The following is a 21,283-nucleotide window of genomic DNA, read 5'->3' on the forward strand; positions in this document are numbered from 1 at the left end:
CACGAGGATTTATGTAGCAATTACTAATACTAAACTAGCTAATTCTTATCTAATTGATCGAATACTACAATCTATTCAAAACTGAAATTCTAAACTACAAACTATCTACGAAGCATTGGCTCAAATGCCTTACATTCAAGATGAAAGAGTAAGCTAAAAATCCAAATTCATGATTCAGCAATCAACATTCTTAACTCATTCGAATAAGACATGATTCAGCCTTGGTTTGGTGAAACCCCAAGGCAATGAACAGCTTCTTTCAAGTGCATGTTCATCCTATGCATGAATGATGATTCTTATATCTCTATCAAGAATCTAATCATTCGTGTATTTAATCAAACACTTCAAGGGCATCAATTCAGATTTGAATTGATCACCAACTGAATTGTTTAAGTTATTTCTAACTTCGCATGCAATTCAGTTCTTCAATAACAGATCTGAATTTCTAGAGTCTCTATCAAGCACTCTAGAAATTCTAAGAGTTAGATCAAATCGGCCAAGCTGAAATATGAAGGTCTGAATTCTTTCTCAAGCAATTCAGTCCTTACAAATCTCAGATCTGAAATTTCAGATCTAGATTTTTAAGAGATCAATTCGACCAATCTGATCTACAATTCATGCTTTATTCAAGAAACAACAAGATTAGATTTAGTCTATTCGAATGCTTCAAAAAAAACTTGATTACATAATCTGAATTTTACAGCATTTGATTACAACAAGAAGGAATGAAAGAAAGGAAGAGAAATTACATGAATTGAAGCTGAAATCGAGCTCAAGAAAACACAAATTAAGTAAAAATAGAACAAAGGATCTCTCAATCCAGCTTTCTCCAATTCGAACTCACCTTCTTCTCTCTTGATTACTTGGATCTCTTCAACCCTTCTCCTTCTTGCGCCTAGCTCCTTCTCCTCTCCTCTTCTCTTCAAGAATTTCGAACCTCAAGGGACAAGGGAGTCTTGAACTTAAGCAAATGAACACCTCTCCCCCTTCAAGAGACCTCCTTATATAGTCTTTCAAGGAGTCTAGAAGCTGCCCCTTCTAGCCTCTTCTTGAAGCTTCTAGAATTGGGCGCACTTCATCCCTCTTGAACCTTCTAGAGCCTCTAGAAGTTGCCGCCCGTAGCTCCCTTTGGGCTGCAACTTAGCTGAGTTTTGAGCATATTTTGGTTGTACTCTAGGCTTCTTTTTGGGCTGGAATGGGCTCCTCTTTGCTGGGCCGAATTTAGCTTGCTTGGTAGGCTCTCTTTGGGTTCCCCCAAAGAGTGTAGCATGGGCTACATGGGCCGATTGCTAATCCATGGGCTGGGCTAACTTGATTAAATTTTGGCTCTCTTTTATTGCTTTATGCCTTCTTTTCCTTGAGTTGGTTTTCCCTGAATTTTCTCGAAATCAAGCTAAGATAGGGTGAAATTCAATCAAACCGGCATAAAATCCATACAAAAACTGCATAAATTGTAAGGAAACCATGTACTCATCAAATACCTCCACACTTAAGCTTTTGCTTATCCTCAAGAAAAGACATCAGCCATAAACTGAACATCCCCCCCCCCTTTTTATTCTCACCATTTACCGAATGAATTTGTAGGAGGGAATTGCATTAAGTGGTCGGGAAACTTTTGTAAGTATTCAGCTCCTATTCATATAAACTTCCATTCAACACATGCATAAGAGCCAAGGAAAGAGAGAATATGAGATTCTTCAGTCTCCAGTTTTCACTCCCGTTCAATATGTAGGTCAGCTCCTTGACTGCGAAAATTAACCATCACTTTGAACTAGGTTCGAATATGTAACTGCACCTCATTGAGAGTTCAACTGCATTTTGTCCTTTTGAACCTCAGCCGTCACCAATTTTTCTTTATCTTTCCTCAACTATTTTTTAGGTGTGAGTGCATTTTATGCTCCATCTCACCCTTTTCTTCTTTTTTTGGTGTGAGTGCATTTTATGCTCCATCTCATACACTTTTTTTTTCATGTGAGTGCATTTTATGCTCCATCTCACACTGGTCACAGGCTTGAGGCAGATAACAAGACTCTTATTCCAAGCTGTTAGTTTTACTTATTCAGCTCGGAATAGCGGAGTCAATTGGACTTTACATTTGTTGAATCTCATGCATTAGCAGTTCAGAAGTGAACTACCTCGACTGACCATTAATGATGAAATCAAGTGCTTTCATACTCATGAAGGTAGTTAGGGCTAGTCATGATGAAGGACATATTCAGCCCCCTTAACTTCATGCATGTACTAAGTTGGATCATTCACAAAGATAAAAACTGATATATACATTAGTCTCCCTTAACTCTTTGTACTCCCTCTTAAAAATCACCTAATAAATAGCAATGAACTTGGGGGTTTCAATCTAATTGATCACGTCATTGCCTGCATATGTGTGTTGAGGTGCATGTTTCCAGCCCCCGCACCCTAGCCTCAGGCTAACTCCTCCACACTTAAGATGAACATTGTCCCCAATGTTCCTAGTGTTAGGGAGTAAAAATAAATCCAACAAGAGCAATACCAAGTAAAAAGAGAGAGGTGTAGAGGACTTCCTAAAGATTAAATTGAGCAATGGTTCTTTTAGTAGGAAGCCTCTTCGGCTAGAAAGCACTTCAAACTGGAAGGAGAGATTAGAAGCTTTATTATTCTAACTAACATCCTAAAAATAATCAAAAACAAGGAAATGCTATAACAGTATGCAAGTCAGACAGTTTATGACAAAGTTTCTGAATATTATCATGCTGGAGAGTCACTGGTTGTCTAGATAGAAAGTGGATGGAGGGGGTACTGTGCCGCCCACCAAATATGGTTTCAGGTGCTGACCATTTACCTTAAATGTGCCTTGAACCGGGTGGGTGACCTCTACAGCCCCATGGGGAAAAACCTGTGTAATTGTTAAGGGTCCAGACCACTTGGATCTCAGCTTGCCTGGGAACAGGCGAAGACGGGAATTGTACAACAACACTTGCTGGCCTACATGAAAATCCCGTCTCAGCAAGTTCTTATCATGCCACTTTTTAATTCTATCTTTGTAAATCCTAGCATTCTCATAGGCGGCAAGTCTGAATTCATCCATCTCATTCAATTGCAATCGCCTCTTAGTACCCATGGCCTGTATGTCAAAATTTAAGAATTTTAGTGCCTAATAGGCCTTATGCTCTAACTCGACCGGTAAATGACATGCTTTACCAAAGACCAACCTGTATGGGGACATGCCAAGGGGTGATTTATATGCAGTTCTATAGGCCCATAATGCATCATCCAATTTGATGGCCCAATCTTTCCTGGTAGATGCTACGGTCTTCTCTAGAATTCTTTTGAGCTCCCTGTTTGCCAACTCCACTTGGCCACTAGAGGGTGATAGGGGGTAGCCAATTTATGTTTAATTCCATATTTATGCATTAACCGTTCAAAGAGGGTGTTGCAGAAATGAGTTCCCCTATCACTAATTATGGCTCGAGGAGTGCCAAATCGGGTGAAAAGCTTTTTCAGGAAATGTACTACCCTCCTAGAGTCATTTGTGGGTAAAGTCATGGCTTCCACCCATTTAGATACATAACCAACAACAACGAGGATATACTTATTCCCAAAAGAATTCGGGAAGGGTCCCATGAAATCTATACCCCAGACATTAAAAATTTCACAGATTAGGATGTTAGAAAGGAGCATTTCATTCAGTCGGGAAATGTTACCCGTTCTTTGGCATTTGTCACATGTGGACACATACCTATGGGCATCTTTGAATAATGTCGGCCAATAAAAACTTGATTGCAAGACCTTGGCTGCGGTGCGATTAACTTTGAAATGTCCTCCTGCTTCGCTATCATGGCAAAATTAGAGTACTAATTCCATCTCCTCCTCGGGGAAACATCTCCTTATGATTTGATCTGCACATAATTTGTACAAAAAGGGTTCCTCCCACAAATAGTATTTTACATCAGAAACAAATTTCTTCTTTTGTTGATATGAAAGGTTAGGAAAGATGACTTGTGCAGCAAGATAATTTGCAAAATCAACATACCAAGGAGATGAATATTCCTGAATGGAGTACAATTGTTCATCTGGAAATTCTTCTTGAATGTTGCTGGTTTTCTCCTCTTTTGAGCTTACCTTGTCCAACCGGGAGAGATGATCAGCAGCCAGGTTTGTGGCACCCTTCATGTCTTGTATTTCAATGTCAAATTCTTGCAGCAATAGGATCCACCTAATCAGTCTTGGTTTTGAATTTTTCTTGGTAAGCAAATGCCTCAATGCCGAGTGGTCTGTGTACATAATAACCTTGGACAAAATTAGATATGAATGAAACTTATCAAGTGCAAAGATTACCGCTAGTAGCTCCTTTTCTGTAGTGGTGTAATTTAATTGTGCTCCATTCAAGGTTCTGCTAGCATAGTAAATCGGCTGAAAATGTTTGTTAACTCTTTGTCCTAAAACAGCTCATACGGCTGAATCACTCGCATCACACATTAGTTCAAATGGAAGTGTCCAATCTGGCGCTATCATGATGGGTGCATCAATCAACTTATCTTTCAAAGTGTTGAACGCCTGTAGGCATTCATCTGAAAATTGAAAAGCCACTTCTTTTTGAAGCAAAATAGACAACGGCTTGGCTATTTTTGAAAAGTCCTTAATAAATCTTCTATATAACCCAACATGTCCCAAGAAGCTTCTTACAGAACAGACAGATGATGGGGGTGGCAATTTCTCAATTGCCTCCACCTTAACTTTGTCAACTTCTATACCTTTCAGTGAAATCTTATGTCCAAGTACTATGCCTTCCTGCACCATGAAATGACACTTTTCCTAGTTCAGCACTAGATGTGTCTCTTCGCATCTCCTAAGCATATGTTCTAAATTATTCAAGCAAGCATCAAATGAAGAACCAAAAACTGAAAAATCATCCATAAAAACTTCAATAAATTTTTCAACCATATCAGAAAATATGGACATCATACACCGCTGAAAGGTTGCTGGGGCATTGCACAATCCGAATGGCATCATTCGGTATGGAAAAGTACCATAAGGGCAAGTAAAGGTGGTCTTTTCTTGGTCCTTCGGTGCAATTGGGATTTGATTGTACCCTGAATATCCATCCAAGAAACAATAATACTCATACCCGGATAGCCTCTCTAACATTTGGTCTATGAATGGGAGAGGAAAGTGGTCTTTACGGGTGGCTTCATTTAATTTCTTATAGTCAATGCATACTCGCCACACGGTGATAGTTTTAATCGGGATGAGTTCATTTTTTTCATTTGGGACAACGGTCATACCCCCTTTCTTGGGCACGACTTGTACAAGACTCACCCAAGAACTGTCAGAGATGGGATAAATGATCCCAGCATCTAAGAGCTTAATGACTTCAGCCTTCACCACCTTTCATGTTAGGGTTTAGGCGTCTTTGGGGCTGAACCGAGGGCTTGCCGTCCTCTTTCATCAAAATTCTGTGTGTGCATATTGATGGGTTAATGCCTTTGATGTCCCCTACCCTCCAAGATAGTGCATTTTTGTGTTCCCACAACACTCTTAGCAATTTTTCTTTTTGTAATGGGTTCAAGGATGCGGAAACTATTACGGGGATAGCTGATGGTTCCTCAAGGAAAGCATACTCCAAGTGAGGTGGTAATTGCTTCAATTCAAGAGTGGGGGGTTCTTGAGATGACGGCTCACCTGTTGGTATAGGAGTTTTGCCTAAGCTTTTTAACTTGAGAAATCCCTTCCCCTTGAACTGAGGCTTATCATTCAGGTATGCCATCATGAGGTTTATTTCCTCATTTTCTCCCATTTCAACTACTCCTTGTTGTAGGCAATGTTCAAGAGGGTCTGCCGATCTGCTTACTTGGAAGCAATCATTAACTGCACCATCAATAGCATCAATCATGTAACAAGAGTCATCACTAGAGGGTGCATGTTTCATTGCATCAGACATTTTAAAAATTATCTCCTTATCTTGTATCCTAAGGCTGAGTTGTCCTTGTTGGACATCAATCATTGCCTTCCTAGTAGCCAGGAAAGGTATCCCTAGGATGAGAGGGACATATACATCTTGCATGTCCAATACAATGAAATCAATGGGGAAAATGAATTTGTCTATTTTAACCAACACATCTTCAATGATCCCCCTAGGATGCTTAATGGACCTATCTACTAATTGCAATGCAACTCTGGTGGATTGGGGCTCTCCCAATCCCAATTTTTTGAAAACCGAGTATGGCATTAAATTTATGCTAGCTCCCAAATCACATAAAGCTTTTTCAATTTTTAAACTTCCTATAGTGCAAGGGATAGTAAAACTCCCTGGATCTTTAAGCTTTTGAGGTAGCTTGTTAAGAAGGATTGCTGAGCATTCTTCATTTAGAGCAACCGTAGCTACATCTCCCAATTTCCTTTTGTTTGCCAATAATTCCTTCAAAAATTTTGCATAGTGGGGCATCTGGGCTAAAGCATCAGCAAAAGGAATGTTAATATGTAAACTTTTAAATATCTCAAGGAACTTAACGAATACCTTTTCAAGCTTGTGTTGCTTTAGCCGATTAGGAAAGGGAACTTGTGGTTGTTGGTGCATTTCTTGATGTGGTTCAGATTGCTCATTCTTCTGGTTCCCGGCTTCAAGGGTTGCATCTACCTTGGGTTCAGCCCTAGCTTTCTTCTCTATCTCGGAAAGCTCCTTACCACTTCGTAAAGTGATAGCCTGCACTTGTTCTCGGGGATTCACCTCTGTATTGCTTGGTAGTGTGCCCTGTGCCCTTGCTGATATCAATTGCGCCAACTGCCCAACTTGATTTTCCAAGTTTTTTATTGAAGCCTATTGGTTTTGAAACCAGGTTTCAGTACTGGTGATGAACTTTGTCATCAACTCCTCTAGGTTAGATTTTTGTTCTAGCTGATGAAAATTTGATGGAAGGGCTTCGGTGCATGTTGATTCTGCCATGATTGGTTCGGGTGTCCTCTCCATCCCGGGTGAAAGGTATGATGGTACTGATATCCTTGATGCCTTGGAGGGTTACCGACAAAGTCAACTTGTTTTGTAGACTGCCTAAACTGATTGCCAACTTGACATTCAGTACTGACGTGGCCTCCCCCACACAAATAACATGTTACGGGCTGTACATGCATGGCTGCCATCTGCATTTCGTCTAATTTTTTACTGAGTGCACCAATTTGAGCAGATAGAGCCGTGTACGAGTCAACATTATGAAGGCCATGCTGCTTTCTAACTGGTGTCCTTTCTGAATGCCATTGGTAGTTATTAGCTGCCATCTCCTCGATGAGTGCATGGGCCACTTCCGAGGTCTTATTATTGATGGAGCCCTCGGATGCTGCATCTAGGATGGTCTTATTTGAATCGGTTAGACCATTGTTAAAAGGTCTGCACTTGCAGCCAAATCGGAAGGCCATGATGAGGAACCTTCCTCAGCAGCTATTTGTAATGTTCCCATGACTCATAGAGAGATTCTCCCTTTTGTTGGAAGGTGGTAATATCATTTCTCATTTTTGCAGTTTTTGAGGGAGGGAAGTATTTAGATAGGAATCGGCCAGCCATCTCGTCCCAAGTGGCAATAGACCCAGCTAGTAATGAGTTTAGCCAAGCCTTGGCCTTATCTTTCAAAGAAAATGGGAATAACCTCAGCCGTATAGCATCATCACTTACCCCATTATGTTTGAAAGTGTCGCAGATTTCTAGGAAATTGGCTATATGGGAATTTGGGTCTTCATGAGCCATACCACAGAACTGCACTGTGTTTTGAATCATTTGGATTATGGCTGGCTTGATTTCAAAGTTGTTAGTAGCAATGGCCGGCCTCACAATGCTTGAAGCAGCCCCAGTTAGAGTGGGCTTGGCATAATCCATCATGGTTCTCGGTTCAGCCATCTCTTCTATTTCCGGTCTGACTTGTCTGGCGGCTCTTAAGCGGATACGAAGAGCCCTTTCAATCTCTGGATCGTACAAAATTTCCTCCAGTTCAGGTCTTCTTGTCATAAACTGTAGAAGTCAAAGCAATAAAAAGACTAGTATACAAAAAAATAATATGAATAATTTAACCAATCAATGATCCTACTCTAACTGAAATGTACAAGGCAATTAAGAATACAAAATAACCAATCTAGAAGTTTTATCAAACCAGCAATCTATCAACTCAGACCTGAAGTTAGAAAAGCATAAGCCAAAGTATACATGAAAGAACTAATGAAAGGCTATTAAAGATCAATGTACAGATCTGAATTCAGGAGCTACTGAGAGTAGGACAGTAATTTACAATTTCTCTCTCAGTATCAGATCTGAAATCAGTTAGCTACTGCAATTCACAAAAAAAAAATTCTCAGTATACAGTATACAATATCAGATTTGAAATCCCAGCAGCTACACCATCAGTATATAGATCTGAACTCATTTCGACTCAGATCTGAAATCTGTATCTGCAGCTCAGATACTAGTTTTACATAGATCTGAGATCATATCTGAAGGCTACAAATTCTTTCTCACTGTACCAATCTGATTTCAAAGCTGGTTGAGTAGTAAAGAGATGAGTAGTATTCAGATCTATTTATTAGAACACTAGCATTGGTTCCATACCCTAGCCTCAGGCTAACTGAAATGAATTACAGATTAGATCTGAAAAAAAAATGCAAGGTGATTGAATTGAATTACAGATGATGAGAAACCATGATTTCAAATATGAGAGCAGTGACTACTGAATGTACAAGGCATTTAGAATACAACCTTCCAATCCTAACATCAATAAGTATATTTGAAATCTGCTGCAACCAGATCTGAGAAAGGACTAGAATCAAGAGCTTATTCAAAGTTCAAAACTTCACATCTCATCTTCATCCATAAATTGCAGAGACCTAAAATCAGGTTTGCAATTTTTGTTAGCATCCGAATTCAGATCCGATTTGGATGAATTCAAGTCTGTCACCTTTTAGTACTGATAGTCCATAGATAAGATAACAATAAGATCTGAGCTATTTTGTATACAAATACACATCCATTGGGACCTGAAATATACATCAATTAGGACTAGGATCAGATATGATCTGCATTCGGGTTGAGATCAGATCTGAACTAGAAAAGAGATCTAAACTAGACTGTAGTCAGATCTGAATTAGGCTTGGTTCAAGGGCTTTAAGCTCTGTAATTGAAGTTCAAACTTGTATAGCTCATATATATCAAATAATTGTAGAGACCTGAAATTAGGTCTGCAATTTTTGGTATTGGTAGCAACCGCAATCAGATCTGATGCCAGTAGTTTGCAAAACAAATATTAGTCCACTGATATGATGCCCTTCTTAGATCTTCAAACCTCAGATGTAACACAAAAACAGTCAATCGGATTGGATGCAAATAAGATAACAAAAACATCAGTCCACAGATATTTAAGATCATATACTACAGCAGATCTCATATCAGTCCACATTAGAAATCAAGTGCACTCAGGTCTGATTTCATCATTTATTGCTACACTTTTATCAATGAGGCAGGTCTGATGCATTAGATTGCAATTTTGGCACTGTTATCACCAAAATTCAAATCTGATTTGAGTGGGTTCAGATCTAAGTTCAGATGAACTCAGATCTGAACTCAGATGAATTCATACCTGCAATCCGAGTTCAGACCACCATCCAAATAGGATAGAGATATTGTACATGATTGCTATACCTTGGGATCTGAAGTTTATGAGAGTATATGCTTGAATGCCTTGCACCTTCATATCTGAGATTTTGCATCTCAGCAGCTACTAATGCTCGGTTCAGCAAGGTATGAGAGTTCAGCAAGGTATATTGGTGCATACATTTCTGAGACCAGTAGATCAGGTCTAAAATCATGCAAAATCATTGATCTCAGGTTTGTACATCAGGTCTAAAATCTATCTTTCTTCTCATCAGCCTTGATGTTTCTTTGAATGAAGGTGAGCTACAAATCTAGAATCAGACATGTACTCACACCATTTCAGATCTGAAATTCAGATCTGTAACTCAGATCTGAAGCTCAGATTTGAAAGCACACATACCATTTTTTTTTCTTTTTTTTTTAAGATAGAAGAGAACTAAAACAGAAGAGAGTAAGTCAACCAACATCTTTTTATGTAAGTGCAGATCTGATTGCTAAATTCAAGAAACAACAAGTAATGCAATCAGATCTATACTCTTTTGAGATAATGAAGCTAAAAAAATGAGAGAGATAAGATCTATATAACTAAGACTGAAATTAAAGATGGAGTAATCAAGTGTTAAGAGAGGAAATCTTTTTCTTTTCTTTTTGAGATGAAATAAAACAAAGAAGTAATGCAACTATACTACTGAAAAAATGAGTTCAGATCTGATTGCAGAAGAAAGAAAATTGACTCCATCAATGAAACCATTGCATTCAAAGTTGAAACTTAAGATGCAGAATTGAAAAACCAGCAATGAATGCAAAGCTACAAATCAGATTAAAAATGACCAATGGTTCCTAATATTGCTACAATAAATCATTGGCAACGGTGCCAAAAACATGGTGGATCATTGTGACACTAGCAAGTGCACTAGCCGCTCAAGTAATAAAGAGATGAGTAGAGTATCGTTCCCACGAGGATTTATGTAGCAATTACTAATACTAAACTAGCTAACTCTTATCTAATTGATCGAATACTACAATCTATTCAAAACTGAAATTCTAAACTACAAACTATCTATGAAGCATTGGCTCAAATGCCTTACATTCAAGATGAAAGAGTAAGCTAAAAATCCAAATTCATGATTCAGCAATCAACCTTCTTAATTCATTCGAATAGGACATGATTCAGCCTTGGTTTGGTGAAACTCCAAGGCAATGAACAGCCTCTTTCAAATGCATGTTCATCCTATGCATGAATGATGATTCTTATATCTCTATCAAGAATCTAATCATTCGTGTATTTAATCAAACACTTCAAGGGCATCAATTCAGATTTGAATTGATCACCAACTGAATTGTGCAAGTTATTTCTAACCTTGCATGCAATTCAGTTCTTTAATAACAGATCTGAATTTCTAGAGTCTCTCTCAAGCACTCTAGAAATTCTAAGAGTTAGATCAAATCGGCCAAGCTGAAATATGAAGGTCTGAATTCTTTCTCAAGCAATTCAGTCCTTACAAATCTCATATCTGAAATTTCAGATCTAGATTTTTAAGAGATCAATTCAGCCAATCTGATCTACAATTCATGCTTTATTCAAGAAACAACAAGATTAGATCTAGTCTATTTGAATGTTTCAAAAAAAACTTGATTACACAATCTGAATTTTACAACATTTGATTACAACAAGAATGAATGAAAGAAAGGAAGAGAAATTACATGAAGTGAAGCTGAAATTGAACTCAAGAAAACACAAATTAAGTAAAAATAGAACAAATGATCTCTCAATCCAGCTTTCCCCAATTCGAACTCACCTTCTTCTCTCTTGATTGCTTGGATCTCTTCAGCCCTTCTCCTTGCGCCTAACTCCTTCTCCTCTCCTCTTCTCTTCAAGAATTTTGAACCTCAAGGGACAAGGGAGTCTTGAACTTAAGCAAATGAACACCTTTCCCCCTTCAAGAGACCTCCTTATATAGGCTTTCAAGGAGTCTAGAAGCTGCCCCTTCTAGCCTCTTCTTGAAGCTTCTAGAATTGGGTGCACTTCACCCCTCTTGAACGTTCTAGAGCCTCTTGAAGCTGCCGCCCAATGCAACTTAGCTGAGTTTTGAGCATATTTTGGCTATACTCTAGGCTGCTTTTTGGGCTGAAATGGGCTCCTCTTTGCTAGGCCGAATTTAGCTTGCTTGCTAGGCTCTCTTTGGGGGAACCCAAAGAGTGTAGCATGGGCTACATGGGCCGATTGCTCCTCCATTGCTCTCTTGGCTGGCCTGGGCTAACTTGATTAAATTTTGGCTCTCTTTTCTTGCTTTATGCCTTCTTTTTCTTGAGTTGGTTTTCCCTGAATTTTTTCTCGAAATCAAGCTAAGATAGGGTGAAATTCAATCAAACCGGCATAAAATCCATACAAAAACTGCATAAATTGTAAGTAAACCATGTACTCATCATCTGAGCTACTCTACTCAGGCCTCGTCTGCCCTCTTTGCCATACTCCTACTAACTTGACCATCGGAGTCTCCACCTCGGGCATCTAACATTCCCTTCCCTGCATGACAGACTCCACTGGTCCTCGGCCTCAGCAAACCTCAGACTCCACTGGTCCTCATCCTCAACAGACCTTAGACTCCACTAGTCCTTGACTACAGTAGACCTCAGACTCCACTAATCCTCGGCTACAATATACCTCGGACCCCTCCTTCAACCAGCTCATCTTAGAAGTGAAGTTACAATGTCATCCTCAGCCCATTCTAAGCATCAACATTATTCAACATGGAACCTCCATATATTAAAGCTGTCATCATGACACGTTTCTTTTTCTTTCGTATTTTTTGTTTCTTTGTTTATAAAAAGAAAAGGCCAACACAACAACATCACGAATGATTTCAACAAGCACAAATAGTCAATACTTGGAGCCCAAAATACATAAAATGTGTAACTATTTTGCTCCTTTCTACCCTAGTCCAACATAACAGAGTACAACCCCTCTATCTTCCTTCTTTTCCCCTTTATCAAATAAAACACTACATCTCAAAATTGTAATAAAAATTGTCTCATACAAGACATGAGACTATAAACATTGCACTAATCAATAGGCATGCTTTTAACAAAATATCCTTAACGATGCTCCCTCTTAGTTCATTTAAGACTGGTCAGCCTCGAATGCAGCCGGTGCAAAAATTGGATTGTATCTTGGGAGATCCCTTGGACTGATATCAGTCCCCAGACTAAAAACTAAGCTGACATGCTGTTGCTATGCTGATGCTAAAGTGGGTTGAGACAGGAGAGCCAGACTTAGGGGGGAGTTCACATTGGCACCCCACACGAACATCTCAGCGTGCATTGGGAACACCTCCCATATTTGTCATTGGAAGATGTTTCCACTTTCCAATACGGTTGAGAAATGCTGTGGGGCGCCCGCGGGATGCCGATGCAAATTCGACTGAGGGATTAATATGGTTCTGCTGTGACATAGATACTGATTGGACTGATGTGAATTAAAACAAAAAAAAATGCATGCTACTGTAACATTGAACCAAAACTGGGCTGAAATGGTATCAAAACAATGCAGGCCTATAAAGCTACATGTTGCAGTAACGGATTCTAAATTGGGCTGAAATGATGCCAAAACAAAAATGCAGGCTGATAGAGCTACATGCTGCGGCAACTGTGGGTCCTAATGGGCCTAATGAGCTGAAGTGAGAGCAAATAAATAGTTCAGAATAGCAGACTTAAGCAATCTATCAAACATGATGATTTTGTGGAAAATAAGGGTTAGGATGAAATTTTGAAATGATTGCACTCTTCTGTTATTTACAGCAGGAAAAAAGCTAACAGAGGATCGCATAAAGGCCAAGTTCTATTAGAATTTACAGCAGAGGAACACCTCACAGAGGGGCCTCATGGTGGTTTATACGGGATAATGGCATTTAATTCCCAGCACTAAAGGGGATGCAAAATGAGAGGTTCAACTTTCGAAAGAAAATTGCTCTTCCAGTTCCATACATCAACATTAATACCTCCAATTTCAACCCAACATCAAAATAACCTCCAAATTGCTACTCCACCCAACCATTCATTCATAATGCCAGTGCATACTTCCTCTTCACAATCACTCAACAACCAAATGCATCTTCGAAGCACAAAGAATAGCCACTCATCCAGGAGCCAAGAATCATCTAACCACAATCATCAAGTCAAAGTCCAACACCTACTCCGTCTAAAAAAAACAAAGCAAAACACAGATTATTTTATCATTAGGGACAGCAAATGAAAAATACAAACCACACAAATACAAAGCAAAGTAAAAGCAAACCAAAAATCTTGAAAACACTTTTCTTTTTCTTCCTTTTCTTCAAGAATGCAAAAGGAATTGAAAACAGAAACTTCCCCTTTTCTTTTCTTTTTCAAAAATACCAAGCAAAACTACAAAAAATGAAATGTAATATCAACAGAACTGTATCCACAAATCACATTCTGTATACATGCTGAAACTAAAGATGGGATAATTATCGATCCACATTCAAAATACAAACAATACTTGGTTTTTTTCATGAAGTTCAAAGAGTCGTAACCCTGCCTATATGATGAAAAAAGATCATGAACATCTAGAAAAGTTTTGGCCTCTCAATTGGCATCTTAAATGAAAAGAAAAAAGAGGAATATTCTAAGTTCTAATGCAGGCCACAACAATGGAAACTAAGCATGCCAACTTCCACTTCATGTTATGCATTTCCAAGAGACAAACAGATCCTAATGAAACAAAACTTAATGCAATCAGACCTCTTCATCACCAAACCAATAACCAAATAGAATCAAATTAAATCTCATTCACTTGTAGCTCTATTATACAAAATGAGAAGAAGGACAGAAACTGAGCTGCATAACTATATGATAATTAAAAATAAATAGCAAACTACCTTAAACCACAATATACTCAAAGTAAGAGAGCAGGGGACAGCAACTATTTTCCTTACCAGATAAACACCGAAAGGGTATTCCATTTCCCCTTACGATTCCCTGATCTGGTAAAGCACTCATGCCCCAAGCATGTTTTTACAAAAACTAATCAAACATAATAAAAGAAAATAGAAGGATGCATCTGATGATATAGTATAACAACAGAACAATGACAAAGCAAAAAGAAAATCAGTATAAACTATTGACTCTATCACAAAATTGAAAGAATTGCACCATGAGGAAGTCCTCACTTCCTATTTGTTTAAGATTAAAACTTGATAGCCAAGGTTGACAAAGCTTTGGATCGACAATCACTTCACCGACAATGAGGCTGGACAGAGTGAGATAGTTAACTATGAATACATTCCAATTGTCGACCACTGCTCTGATGATCGAGATTTTGTAGACTAAGAGAACAGAGTGGCAATGCCATGAGCGTAGGTTCTGAGACCCCTTAATTTGGTGTAGATGGTAAAATTACTGATACAGTACAAATGATGTGAAATGAAATGATAATTTTGCCATCTTATCTATACACCAAACCATTGGAAGGGATGTGGTTGTTTAAATCTTCAATACATAGAGGGAGAAATAAGCAGAGATATATAGCACAGGGGAGGTTTAAGCAGTTGTCAGATACTATAGGGTAGGTTTTAAGTAAATTAACCCTTGATTTTATGTATGTCTGCTTGTATTAATTTTTAGACCATATCATAAACAATTGTAAAACTGCAGTGCAAAATTTTATTGGCTCAGAAAACGTGATACAGGAAACACAGAAGTTGGAAGTCTATTTCTTTATTTCCAGAGTGAATTAACGCCTGCATTAAGATAAATTTCACCGTATACATAAGTTCTTGAGTTGAATTGAAGCTCTCATAACTTGCAGATTTACATTTAAAAACCAAAGACAAAGAAATTGGAATTAAAAACCAGAGACAGAAAATGGAAAAAGGAGGTAGACTGAAACAATGACCTAAGATACTCGGAACCAGGGATAGGGTTGGAGTTACTTTCTTCCGGGGAAGAAGGATATAAGGGGATTCAAAGCACAAAAGCTCAGGTAATGACTATGTGACTTAATCCTTATACTTCATCTCAGACATGTTGAAGCCAGGCATGTCAAAGGACGATGAAAACTTCTCCACAGCAGCCTTGAGGTTCTCAATTTCCTTGTTGTTCACTAGGCCCTTGTTGAAGTCCTTCAAAAGCTTCCCATACTCCTTCTGGATGTTCAAGGTTATAGTCACTGCCTGGTGGAGGAACTCTGCAATCTGCTCAAAGTCCTTCTCAACCAAGCCTCTTGATGTCATGGCCGGAGCACCTGTGAAATGCATATAATCAGTTATCATTTTTAGTTCCTGAGTGAATAAACAACTTTTATGCCTTGAAATAAGGAAGTTCTTCCATCTACTCTCCAAACAACCGGTTTAGAGCCTGATATTTTTGAATTATATAGATTCTGCTGTAAGGATATAGGCATTAGTCAAATTTGAAGAACAAACTAGATTCTAATGTGGGCTGACCCAAACAATCTTTCAGACATAACACACAATGGTTATGATTTAGCAGGTTGAACTCTGGACAATAAAAAAAACATTACTTTAAAGAAGATAGTTCTTACCAATTCGAACACCTCCAGGAGCCAGAGCACTGCTGTCCCCAAAAACAGCATTCTTGTTCAGGGTAATGTTGCATAGGTCACAAAGCTTCTCAACTTTGTTTCCTGCAAGAGTGGAATTGGAGAGACTAAGTATAAACTCGGAAATCCAAGCCTGCATGTATTATCATACTTCAAAAATAGATCATTTCAAACTTTTTATTTACCAGTCAAACCAAGGGGTCTGAGGTCCCATAGTACAAGGTGGTTCTCAGTGCCATCAGTGACAATCTTGTATCCCTTCTTCATCAAGTAGTTTCCAAGTGCAACTGCATTGGCCTTGACCTGCTTAGCATAAGCCTTGAATCCTGGAGACATGGCCTGCTTCAAGGCAACAGCCAATGCACCAATCTGGTGGTTGTGGGGACCACCCTGGAGTGATGGGAAGACTGCAAAGTTGATCTTGTCCTCAAAGTCATACACTGCATCCTCGGGCTGGCCCTTCTTGGGTGGCTTGGGACCCTTCCTGTAGAAGATCATTCCAGCCCTAGGCCCTCTCAGGCTCTTGTGAGTTGTTGTTGTGACAATGTCACAGTACTCAAAGGGATCAGCAGCTTCCTACAGGACAATAGGATAACAATGAGGCCTAAAATTCTGGAAGTTGCAATATCACAATGGATAAGACGCTGTAGAGAAAGATCAACAATTCGTACTAACTTAACAGAATGAGCTACATTTAGATTTAACAGAACATGCAAATCAGTCAGATTCATTTGCTCTACGAAACAAGAACCACTATGAGAACCCAGATTTAAATCTTCAAAAACAGTTCAGAGAAAGCCATAATCAATATAGGATATTTCACTTTGAATGAAACTGCAAACCCAGATCCAGATTCAGAAATTTGTTATCTACATTAACCAGACGAAACCCAGATACGAGAAAAGACTAAATGAACTGAAGGGAAAAGAGAAGAATACTCACTGAAAACACTATTGCAAAACCCAGATCCAGATTCAGAAATTTATTATCTATCATTAACCAAACGAAACCCAGATTCGAGACAGACTTAACTGAAGTAAAGATATAAAAGATAAGGATTTTCACTGAAAACAGAATTGCAAAACCCAGATCCAGCTTGAGAAATTTGTTATTTAAAGTAACCATACGTAACCCAGATACGAGAAAGGAAAAGAAAAAAGTTACCTGGGCAGCAACAAGACCACTGATGTGAGCCATGTCACAGAGTAAGAGCGCACCACACTTATCCGCAATAGATCTGAATCTCTTGTAATCCCAGTCTCTGGGATACGCGCTTCCACCGCAAATTATCAACTTGGGCCTAAAATCCATGGCCTTCTCCTCCAGCTTATCGTAATCAATGTACCCAGTTGATGAACTGACCTTATACGGCAAGCTCTCGAAGTAGATAGAAGTAGCAGAGATCTTCTTCCCTCCAGAGGTGTAGTACCCATGTGTGAGATGGCCACCAGAGGGAAGATCCAGACCCATGATGCGGTCATGGGGGTTCAGAACCGCGGTGTAAGCAGCAAAATTAGCCGGACTGCCGGAGTACGGCTGGACATTCACACCCCACTTGGTGGGATCGAGGTGAAAGGCTTGAAGAGCTCGGGAGCGACAGAGATTCTCAATCTCGTCAATGAATTCGTTCCCTCCATAGTATCGGTTCCCAGGCATTCCCTCGGAGTACTTGTTGGTTAACGGGCTGCCCAGAGCTTCGATGACAGCGAAGGAAGTGAAGTTCTCCGACGCGATCAGCTCGATTCCTCGGCATTGGCGGCGTTTCTCCTTCTCAATAAGATCGAAGATCTCCTCGTCGACGTCTTTGAGGGATGAATTGCCCCAAACGTTAACGGGATCCATTGGAGACGAATGGAAAAAAATGAGAAACAGGGGAAAATGAAGAGAGCCGAGAATGTGTGAAGACGGGCTTCTCTTTCCCTTGAGAGGATCGCAGGAGTCTATGGTGATGACGAGTGGATTTTAAAGGGGTCTTTGGTTGTCGAATTACGATATTACCCTTACCGGTATTTTTAAGTGTAAATATTAAACCTCCCCGATATTTATGCGAAGTAAGGCTGCAAACGGTTCCGATTATCCGAATTCGAATTCGACTTCGATGCCATTAAGGGTGATCCGAATCCGATCCGTTTATGATGGGATTATGGATCTACCCCTATCCGATTCGATTTGATTTATATTATACTTATCATTAAACTTGGCCTCAACATTGTATTTTCACTAAAATGTCATACGTTCAAGTTTTATCTAATTAATTTTCAATTCCTTTTCTTTATAAAATATAACATTAAATTAATGTTTAGTTCATTTTATTAATAATATATGATGTTTTGATCATTTTTAGTCTAGGTTATTTATGTTAGTTAATATTTGATTATAATCCAAATTCATTTGAATCCACTAGATATCCAATGGATATGATCTCATTCGAATTCGAATGTAAATAAATCAAATTCAGATATGCCTATATTTGATTCAGTCTGATCCATTTATAACCCTAATGCTAAATACAAAGACCTCCTCTCTCTTTTTAAATTGGGCTGAAACCTCCCTTTCACTACTAGGGGAGATAAAAGATATAATATATTGAGGAAAATATCAGAAATGATGATGTCATCATTAAAAGATGTCTCCAATACACGGTAGGGATGTTTTTATGGGACGGGGGCTGATTTGATCTCCACAAACACTCAAATCATGTGGATTCCAATATGCTAACCACAATATGTTCCCACATCTCAACCCACTAGAGACATTAGAGTTGAATATTGGAAATATTTCCTTTTATCATTCATGGAGAGGTATTCCCAATATACGACAGTGGCCTTATATGGGTAAACATGTGGGGAGGAATTGTGGATAATGGATTTAGATTGAAATTATTTTGGCTATTCAAATTTCAAAACACATCCATCACTCCATAGTCCATAATGCATATCACCAACGAATTTCTGGCCCTATGGCATATTTCGGAGCCACGATCTTTCTTCTCTTCACGACAAGAGAGGAGATTGACTTATCAAAGACGGGTCACATGAAACCAATTGGATAAGGAAAATTTGGTGGCGTTTGATAAATCTGAAAAGATAAAAAAGTTTTATTTGTGTTTGAAATCTGAAAAGAAGCATAGGTATTTTTCTTCTTTTTAGAGGTTGAATCCATAAGTTTAAGTTTGTTTGTGTTGAATCAACCCTTTATCATCTAAAATTCATTAATTTTACTATTTTACCCCTGGAACATACTATTTGGAAATGTTGAATTCAATTTGCATTATCTCATAAAAAATAATTTTCAACTTCAAAATAATATTGAAACAATACTAAAAAATAATAAATTAATAATTAAAAGTTAGTAATTAATAAATGAAATGATTAAAATTAAAAAATAATTAATGAGTATAAAAATATTAAAATAATTAATAATTAGTAAAAATATTTATAATAATAATAAATTATTATTATTATTATTATTACTACTACTAACCCTCTAGAGAGAGAGAACTGTTGCCGTTGCAAACTGTAGTGGTGGTGGCGGGAAGGTGAGAGAGAGATGAATCAAATGGGATAGAGGTATTTTTTACTTTAGGCCACGTCTGAAACGCATCTGAGCACATTAAGTGATAGGCCTAAGTCTTAAAATTTCAGATTTGAAAAAACTTTTCAGATCATATTTCAGATGCAATACCAAATAAACATTACATCTGAAAAGCAAATAAGTTGCAGTGGTGGTAGCGGGAAGACAGGGGGAGAGAGAGAGAGAGAGAGAGAGATGGGTTGAATGGGATAGAGATATTTTTTATTTTAGGCCACGTTTGAAACGCATCTGAACACGTTAAGTGACGGACCTGGCTCTTAAAATTTCAGATCTGAAAAAACTTTTCAGATCATATTTGAGATGCAACACCAAATAAGCATTGCATCTGAAAAATAGATATTTCAGATTCAGACATCTGAAAAATATTATCAAACACCACCTTAGAGTTCAGTCCACCTTAGATTTTTATTAGATATTTAGATTTTATTTATCAACAACTCCACCTATTCACAACCCCTTTAAATTTTGATTCATTCCCTCACCTATTACTGTTCCAATTGTACTAAAGTTTATGGACGGACTGAACATAAAAATGTCATCGTTCGTAAAACTAATTCAAATGGTGTTCCTCGTTGGCAACCAAAAAACATACTAAAAACACCGGAGATATTCTCACGATGTAATAGCATGGGAGTGTAGAGAAATTAAAGTTGATGGCAAACCTAGAATGGTTAAGGGAGATATTGTTGCAATAGGCTCACGTTGAGGTGTTGAGAGTGAGAAAACAGAGGCCAAATGTGGAAATGGGATGGTCTCATCTATTGATAATTCAGATCAGTGGAGTTTTTTTGGTAGTTGAAAAGCTTACTTCATGAAACATTGATGCCGCTTTGATTGATGTAATCTGCAAAGGTGAAGTCATCTCTCTCTATATATATTTTTCTGAAAAAAGCTCTTAGACTAATCCATTCAACAATTATTTAGTTACATCTGATTCCAAGAAAGGAATCAAGAAATCAGGTGGTAATGACCAAGTACAAAGAGTGAAACAAGAAAGAGCATGTCTAGCAATTCGGTGAGCCACCCTATTGCAAAGAGCATGTCCCGCGTCATTGCGAAGTCTAGGTGTGTAACTAACTGAGCAATGTAGCAGGTGAGATCAAAAGCTCTTGCTGTCAAAGAAGAGTGTGTGGACACTCCAAGGTGGGGAGAGATGATCACCCAACAAGAGATTGATCAAGAGATCCCCAAACAGGAAGCAAAATGAAAGCTGACTACTAAGGCACTTGCTTCTGTGCTTAGAGCAGATTGGGCTTTTATTTACAAAGCTCGAGCAAAGAGAAAGGAGCCCGAATCACAATCCCAATTCCTGAATGTTGTGCAGAAGTGGCGCCATCAAAGTTTATCTTGAAGAAACTCTAATCTTGGAGCATTTTCTATTTCTTCTCTTCCTTGAAAGAATTAGAAACCAAAAACCCAAAAGGTTGGATCTGTTGATTAGGGAATTGGTAAAGTCATGGCTCCAGGTTTGGCTTTTGATCTTAAAACTGTTGACTGATGGGGTT

The 21,283-nt window shown here is 38.5% G+C and overlaps 2 protein-coding genes across 2 annotated transcripts; both read right to left on the minus strand.

The window, feature by feature from the left end:
* Positions 1-668: 668 nt before the first annotated feature.
* On the minus strand, positions 669-15,181 carry LOC148789966 (uncharacterized). The gene is made up of 2 exons (XM_088892653.1): positions 11,404-15,181; positions 669-8,841 (listed from the first exon to the last, which is right to left on the minus strand). The coding sequence occupies exon 2, from the start codon at positions 6,554-6,556 to the stop codon at positions 5,354-5,356; it is 1,203 nt and encodes a 400-aa protein (XP_088748779.1). The 5' UTR covers positions 6,557-8,841; positions 11,404-15,181; the 3' UTR covers positions 669-5,353.
* Positions 15,182-15,335: 154 nt separating this feature from the next.
* LOC104609082 (serine hydroxymethyltransferase 4) lies at positions 15,336-18,156 on the minus strand. The gene is made up of 4 exons (XM_010275296.3): positions 17,349-18,156; positions 16,370-16,760; positions 16,167-16,268; positions 15,336-15,866 (listed from the first exon to the last, which is right to left on the minus strand). Exons 1-4 carry the CDS (start codon positions 18,024-18,026, stop codon positions 15,622-15,624), a joined length of 1,416 nt encoding a protein of 471 aa, XP_010273598.1. The 5' UTR covers positions 18,027-18,156; the 3' UTR covers positions 15,336-15,621.
* Between the last annotated feature and the right edge of the window lie 3,127 nt (positions 18,157-21,283).

The sequence above is a fragment of the Nelumbo nucifera genome, chromosome 8 (genome assembly GCF_055504915.1).
Source record: "Nelumbo nucifera cultivar China Antique chromosome 8, China Antique-T2T, whole genome shotgun sequence".
NCBI lineage: Eukaryota > Viridiplantae > Streptophyta > Magnoliopsida > Proteales > Nelumbonaceae > Nelumbo > Nelumbo nucifera.